General features: G+C 32.5%; 1 protein-coding gene and 1 long non-coding RNA gene across 3 annotated transcripts in view; one reads left to right on the forward strand and one right to left on the reverse strand.

Annotated features, from left to right (window-relative positions):
• LOC104780035 overlaps positions 1-5869 on the forward strand; it is a 5904-nt gene extending 35 nt beyond the window's left edge. The window contains exons 1-10 of one of the 2 annotated variants that reach the window (XR_766624.2): positions 1-145; positions 375-455; positions 549-581; positions 707-905; positions 1290-1484; positions 1771-1852; positions 4988-5044; positions 5366-5410; positions 5519-5596; positions 5720-5869. The exon at positions 1-145 is cut by the window's left edge and continues 35 nt beyond it. This is a non-coding gene — a long non-coding RNA (uncharacterized LOC104780035). The remainder of the gene's footprint in view (positions 146-374; positions 456-548; positions 582-706; positions 906-1289; positions 1485-1770; positions 1853-4987; positions 5045-5365; positions 5411-5518; positions 5597-5719) is intronic. The other variant, XR_766625.2, reaches the window with a different exon arrangement.
• LOC104780036 (NADPH:quinone oxidoreductase-like) lies at positions 5885-7209 on the reverse strand. Its single transcript, XM_010504496.1, has 3 exons — positions 7037-7209; positions 6765-6956; positions 5885-6378 (listed from the first exon to the last, which is right to left on the reverse strand). The coding sequence occupies exons 1-3, from the start codon at positions 7131-7133 to the stop codon at positions 6077-6079; spliced, it is 591 nt and encodes a 196-aa protein (XP_010502798.1). The 5' UTR covers positions 7134-7209; the 3' UTR covers positions 5885-6076.

Below are 7820 nucleotides of genomic sequence, written 5' to 3' on the forward strand. Positions count from 1 at the left end.
GTCTTCTTCTCTACTCCTCTTCGACTTTGGATTCACAGCTAAACAAATACGATTCCAGCTGAATCTAAATCGATATTCCCTTTTTCATATAACCCAGATACTTGATCAATATCTTTCGAGGTTAGAGAATTAATTTTGTGAACAGGTAAGTTAAAAGTTAGAACAGTATTTTCAATTTCGTTTACCAATTGAATTTGTTGTTTTCCTTGGAACCTTAAATTTTATCAATCGTTTAAATAGATTTTTGGTGTTGGATTTGTATTTTTACAGATTGTTTTAAATCTGGATCTTGTTGTTTACGCAGATTTTAATTTCTTTTTTTTGTTCTAGGAAAGTGGCTTTCTAAACAGTGCTCTTTATATTTCATCAATCAGGTTAAACGATTTCTCTAGGACAAACTCAGATCTACCGTTACAATCACTGCTTTTAGATGTTCTTGGTAATCGATTGAACTGGTAAGTAAATGGTTTGATCTATTTCTCTATTAAAACCAAAATTTAGTTGTTATTTGATTCGTAAACTAATTGATGTCTTTTGTATGAATATAGCCTTAACATGGAATTTTGTCCCATGTAAACCCGGTATGAGACTTTTTTTATCCTTTAGATATTAGTCTCTTTCATATTTTGTTATAATTTTTTTATGAAATTACATTGTTTACTTGTCAATTCTTCTTTCAAAATCTGTGTATTTTTTACCTTGTCAGGATATAAAACAGTTGAGGACTATGATTAAACCAAAGATAAGTATTGAAATCAATGTTAAGTTTAAACAGTTACAGGTTTTTAAGTTTACAAAACACTAATACGAATTTGTTTTTTGGTAGGCTGATTGTGAATTTTGGTTAAGATGACTACACTTAGAAACTGGCAGACGAGTAAAGAATACATCAGCACTTGATATTTGTAAGTTTTTCAAGTTCCATATTCATCTCAAATCTTTGGCGTTTAAATCTTGTCTAAACTTTTTAATTGTTTTTGATTAAGAAAGAAAAATTAAAGAAAATACTTTTATTTGAGATTTTTTCAAATTCATTAACAAAGGAAACATTTTTTTTGTAGACAAAATTACTGTAATAAGTTTAATTTGTTATTTGATTTGTAAACTAATTGATGTCTTTTGTATGAATATAGCCTTAATGTAGAATTTAGCCCATGTAAATCCGGTATTCAACTTTTTGATCCTTTAGATATTAGTCTGCCTCATATTCTGTTAAAAAAATCTTGTATAATTACATTGTTTAGTTGTCATTTCTTCTTTTAAAATCTGTGTATCTTTTACCTTGTCAGAATATAAAACTGTTGAGGACTACGATTAAACCAAAGATAAGTATTGAAATCAATGTTAAGTTTAAACAATTACGTGTTTTTAAGTTTACAAAACACTAATACGATTTTTTTTGTAGGCTGATTCTGTTTTTAGATTATGATGGCAGCACTTTCAAACTGGCAGTCGAGTAAAGAATACATCATCACTTGATACTTGTAAGTTTTTCAAGTTCCATATTCATCTCAAATTGTTGGCTTTTAAATCTTGTCTAATTTTTTTTAATTGTTTATGATTAACAAAGAATAATCAAAACTCACTAGAAATTCAATTCTCAACTTTGTCACTAATTGTATTGAAATGTGGGGACTATTGATTTCCTCAGGATATCAAACAGTTGAGGAACACAATATCAAATATAAGAAACAGATTCAATTTTTTGTTAATACAATTGCGGTTTTAATTTATATAACTAAACTCTGATTACATTTTTTTTTTCTTTAGGATGATCCTGTTTTTCCAGTAAGATGATCAAAGTTACAATTTGGAAATGAATCAATGAAGAAGACATCTATACTTTATATTGGTAAGTTTTCCAAGCCTCCTTATTCTTAGTTTTGTTATATCTTTAAAATTCTCTCAATTTGTGATTGTTTATGATAAAAGTAAGTAATATATATGCACGATTTCTAAAAAATTATTTTTTAAAAAATAAGCTTTGCATAGTGTGGAAAAAATGAAGTTAAAACCATGAAGGCTCAGTTGGTTTACTTCAAACAAAAAAAAACCACACTATCAAACAACATAATATCTATAATTAAAGATAAAATACTTGGTCCTTAACATCAGGTCTTTAACATAAGCTTTCACTGCTTACCTTCTCAAAAACGTTTCTCTGTAACTGGCACCATACTCTTCTACACCATTCTCGGTTCCTTTCATCCACTGTAACAATCCTTTTGAAATACCAGAAGTAGTAATAGGTTATATATTCGAAAAAACGTAGAAATGTCATATTATTTTATTTTTAAAAATAGAAAAAATACGATATGAAAAAATCGTACCTTTTTGAAAGATTTCTGAGCGAGTTATTTCAAATTCTGAAACACTTCTTTGAATACAACATTCATTGTTTGCTTCTGAGGGTTTCCTTCTTTATCCACAATCAAAATCTTCAATCCTTTTTTTGAAGTCACTCTTGAAACTGCAACATATAGCTGACCATGTGAAAAACATGGTCTAGGCAAATAGAGGCCAACAGAATCTAAGATTGTCCTTGACTTTTGTTAATAGTCATTGCAAAAGCAACAACTAAAGGTAATTATCTTTGAGGCATTTTGAAAGGTAGTTTAGTGTCTGAAGGAGTGAGCAATATCCTTGGAATTAATACGTTGTCTCCAACTCTGTCTCCTGTAATCACAATAGCTTCTAGAACAAACTCAGCCATTTGTGTGATCTGCAACCTTGTACCATTCATTAGCCCTCCCCTTGGATCTATATTTCTTAACAACATAACTGGACAACCAACCTTCAATCTTATTCGATGATTAGGTACTCCAGAGACCTTTAGGCTATTTAAGAAATCAGGTGTAAGCACTGGATTGTTTTCATAACGTTTGTCAGCTGGATCTATAGAATCTGAACTTAGGTATGTTCTCTCCTCACCTATAGACATATAAACACGGGTCAACATTAATGGCAAACTTATTATGTATTAGAACCATCGGAATTTGAAAACAACAAAATAGAAAAAGATTTACCTTCTAACTGATCAAGCATATACTCATTGATAATGTCAACTTCCTCATTGGTGGGACATAAGATTGCTCTTTCTTGAAAGAACAAAGGATCTTTTTTATCTTTCAAAAACTTAGGATCTCCATAAATCTCTTTGCTTATTACCTCAATAGGGTTGTCTGCTGATGTGATTAATAATTCTTCTGGGATATCTATCATAACTTCACCATCATTAGGTTCAGTTATCTTCCCATCACCCACTTTCAGTATCCAATCTGAAAAGTCCTTTAGCTCTTTAGCAGCTTTGGGATTCAAATCCTTTGCAAGAAGCCTCATATTCTTGGTCAACCTCAACACTTTACGATGTTTCCATATGTATGAAGCATTGAGTGCACTCATACATATTTCTGCTCTTCCAGCATTTGGGATAATGGGTAACACTTGTCTGAAATCTTCTCCAAAAACAACCACTTTTCCACCAAAAGGTCGATTTCCTGTTCCTTTCATAATATCTGACAAATTTCTATCCAACGATTCAAAACAGTGTTTGCTCATCATGGGAGCTTCATCCCATATTATCAAAGATGCTTCAGCCACCAGTTGAGCTTGATCCGATCCAGGACTCATTGTACATACACTACCTTCATGGGGATTAATTGGAATTCTGAATCTAGAATGTGCTGTCCTTCCACCTGCTAGCAAAAGAGAAGCGATTCCACTGGAGGCAACGTTTTCAAGTAAATAGGAAGGCTACCATTGTAGATTCAAGTAGATTTGAAATAGTGCTTCGTGGGAAGTGGTTGATGTAATCTTCCTTGTCATTTTGTTGGTTCCCACCATTGCAGTTTCTTTTTCTGATAGTAACTTTCAAATTATCACTTGGCAACCTATTAATTAAATTTGAAAACAATTGTTTTGTTAAAAATATTTAAACAAAACAATTTAGAGCCTAGTTTAGAAAAATACTCTGCAACAAAATATTGAACAGGAGAGTAGTCTGGGTTGATTAGCATCAAGGACATATCATATGCATTTGAAACTGTTCGTTGGCCTACATAAGTTGAAATCGAGTGAATCCAAACATGAACCTTCATACTCCACATATAACACAAAACAAATTGACAAAACTTACCATTGTATGTATTTATTTTTGCACAAAGCATCAAGCATATGACGATTGAATTATTTGCATTTTGACATGCTGTCCAAATATTGTCAGCAAACTTTCCCCAGAAGGTGCATGACAAACGCTGATCACTGTTTTGTTATGACCATCAAAAAGTAATGTTTAATGTTTATTACTTGCAAGGTAAACAAAATTATTGAAAACTGAATTTTCTACCTTGTGTCTCGTAGCTCAACCTCTAATCTCTTATTCGGTTTGTCATTGACTTCTGACATCTTCATATCACCAATAGAAACCACCTGACCAACAACATCTGTAATAGGAAATATGTAGCACATACTCATATTAAAAATATTAGTCCACATATCTATAGCTATAAATTTTAACCCAATAATATAATAGATGTACCTATTAGAATGTGTTCATTCAAACCATCTTCTGCAAGTATGTTCTCATATGAAGCTAGATCAAGATAAAAGTCATTGGACAAATCAGGACTACGGGTTATGAGGGTTGAGTTCATGATGGTCATATTGTATGGATGTTTGGTAGCCCGAAACTTTCCAGATGCTCTTGTTAGTAGAAAATTCTGAATAATTCTCCACTCTCCAAAGACGATCAGCCTTTGGAATTTCTTCAACTGCTGCTTCTTGACCGTTGCATGAATTAGAGTACCCTAATAATGAAACAGTCATGCTATTTTAGAACATATAATCATTGATTTATCATAGACTATGATGAAAAAATAAACTTACTGCGGTATCAGCCAATATCATTTCTATAGTCTCTCCAGTGTATGTCGTACACTGCTTCCACGTATGAACGATCTTGACTCTAATTTTCCACGTTGTTTTGAAGGTCTTAAGATCAGAGAGATTTGTGAAAGCATCATTGGCGGCCATCTCTTCTTAAAAGGTGATTATCTGACTTATTATTGTAGGTCTTTCTCTGTTAGATCGTTTATGTCGTCTACGCTTGTTTATATAGAAATTTGACTTGTGAATTGTTGTGATTGTGTAAATGGTAGAATATTTTGTGAATCAATTAAAGATTGTCAGTTAATATTTTGACATAGACTTTGATCTATCATTTATTTATTTTTTAAGTTATCATTGATTTGATTAAGGATGATTTTTCATGGAAATAGATTAATTAACGTTTATGTTTGCTATGATTGATATTACATTTGGTAAGTTTTTAAAATCTGAATTGTTCAGATTCCCTGAGTTTTTGCAGATTAAATGACGAAGTGATATGGAAATTATTTCCTTACAGCAAATGGTAAGTTATTTAAAACGAATCCCTGTTTTGTTGGAGATTAAACGATAAAATATAATGATATGATTGGTATTCCATATAAACCTTTTTTGATTTGTTGAGTTTTTGCAGATTTTACAATCCGGATACTTTGACAATTATTTACTACCTTGTGTCTAAGAGCTCATCCTCTAATCGTTATGGAAAATGGTAAGTTGTCCAACTCGGTTATCTCTAAAATCCCGGATTTATTGGAGATTAAATGATAACAGAAAAGATTGTGGGTGCTATTAATTTTAAACGCAAGCTGTTTGATTTTTATTTACCTTGTAGGATTATGGCAAATAAACTGTTTGGATACATATGTACCATATCAAAGATCCGAATATGTTTATTGCCAAACAGAGAGGATCCGTGTGTTTTTACCTTCTAAGATTACCTCTTTGTCTTCAAATTTTTTTTCCTTTGTTCTTTGCTTTTTTATTTTGTATGGGCATGTAATGAAATATTTGTTTTTTTTTGTTTTCAAGCGTGCTTCCCAATTAATAGTATAGATAGTACAATTATTAATGAGAAATGGAAACTGTTATACGAAAACTTCAACAGACGATTAAATTATTACAACAATTGGCATTATCATTCGTCACATGACACACTCTCACACATGATAAAACGTTTGACCCACTCAACTTACTTGCCTTGAAGTCGAAGTGTAAATGCTTGTAACGACACAAGGACTTGTTTCAACCTCTCCTTGGCCGCTTCATCGACCAGGTTTCCTTCTTCGTCGAATTTCTGAGGCGGCTGAAACGCATTGAGAGTAAACTCGGGTTTGTTGATGAAATGAAGATCAAGGAATACTCCGATTTGTCGAAGATGGTATTGCGATCTTCCTCCACCACAGTCTCCACCAGTGCTTATAACGGCAGCTGGTTTGTTAGCCCAAACATTAGGTGCTCTTGAAGCCCAGTCAAGAGCGTTCTTAAGTGGAGCTGGTACAGAAACACAAGATAGGTAAACAAACGACTAACGATCGAGTCAACATATAGAAAGAGTTTGACTTAACGTTAGCAATAACGAGTTTTATAAGCATCAAATCTATGAAGTTTGGAGTTATACCATAAGATCTTTCAACTTGAACATAAGTTGCATATATGACTGACAGAAATGAAGTATAGTTACAGTAACATATATATCTTTAACTCCAGTTGAGTATATAGACATATATATAAAATCAATTCTTAATCGTTACGATACCTCACAACGAGGAAAGACAAAGAATATATCTTTTTGTAATAAATCAAGAAACCTCTAAGACCAAACCTTAAAGTAAAACTCATTAAAGAACTTTGCATAAGAAGAATCTTTTTTAAAGTACCTGAGACAGAGTAGTTGTACTCAGGACAAGCAAACAAGATACTATCAGCTTCAAGAATCTTCTGTCGGAAGGATTCAATAACCGGAGGATAAGTACCATCGATTTCAAGATCGGTGTTAAGCAACGGTAACAAAGATATGTCTATATACTCAATTTCTATTCCCGGAACCGATTCTTTTGTCAGATCGATTGCTGCAAAAAAAAGAACAGTACAAAGTTTAGCAAAACAAAAACCCTAAAAATTGATGAAAAATTAACGAACATATATATACCGGCGCGGAGGAGACCAGTTGAGAAAGAGTATTTCCGGAGAGAACCCGACAGAGCAGCTACTCTGATCAATGGCTTTATCGCCCTTACTGGTTCCATTTTTTTCGATTAGAATTTGAGAAAGTGTTGACCGATGAATAATGATGAGAGATTAGGTGAAGAAACGTGTATTTAGAAAACAAAAAAAAAAAAAAAATCCACTAATCTTGGCTCGGACCTATTAAACTTATTATATTCTTAAAAAGTGTAGCTAATAATTTGATCGAAGGATCCTTTTGAAATCATTAACAGATTTGATGCTTTGTGTCGTTTATATGATGCTTTGATGCTTCTCTTGCTCCTCAAGTCAGTTAAAAATTAAGGCTTTCTATTTATGCATGTGAGTGTGAAAAATAGGTTTACATGTCTTCTCATTGACAGGTTTATGGTGAGCTTTATCAGTCTATTGGCCTTTGGGAACTGTCTCTCATGGTAGATGAAATCAAGCAAACAATTTGAAGCTGGACAAGAGGTATTTGTGAGCAGAGATATGAGATGTGCACTTATTTCGTTTTCTATTCACATATCAAGATTAGTTAATAAAATCAGCAGAATCAATATGTATCAAAAATGATTTTCCAAGGACCAAGGTCATGATCCTAGGTCTCAAATGTTATAACATCATATAGTAGATATATGTTCGAGTTTGGCGGTATAAAACCCATTCGGGTATTCTACATCTTTTGGAAGAAGAAAACCGAATCCATCCAGAAATAAACGGTTCGGTTCAGATACGGATCCTCTATA

The sequence above is a fragment of the Camelina sativa genome, chromosome 4 (genome assembly GCF_000633955.1).
Source record: "Camelina sativa cultivar DH55 chromosome 4, Cs, whole genome shotgun sequence".
NCBI classification, from domain to species: domain Eukaryota; kingdom Viridiplantae; phylum Streptophyta; class Magnoliopsida; order Brassicales; family Brassicaceae; genus Camelina; species Camelina sativa.

Excerpts from the sequence above, each read along its gene's own strand:
- LOC104780036 (XM_010504496.1), bottom strand. The coding sequence starts at position 7,133 with ATGGAACCAGTAAGGGCGATAAAGCCATTGATCAGAGTAGCTGCTCTG. Across the intron at positions 6,957-7,036 it reads AACTGGTCTCCTCCGCGCCG|CAATCGATCTGACAAAAGAA; the intron begins GTATATATATGT and ends TTTTTTTTGCAG. Across the intron at positions 6,379-6,764 it reads GTACAACTACTCTGTCTCAG|CTCCACTTAAGAACGCTCTT; the intron begins GTACTTTAAAAA and ends TTTCTGTACCAG.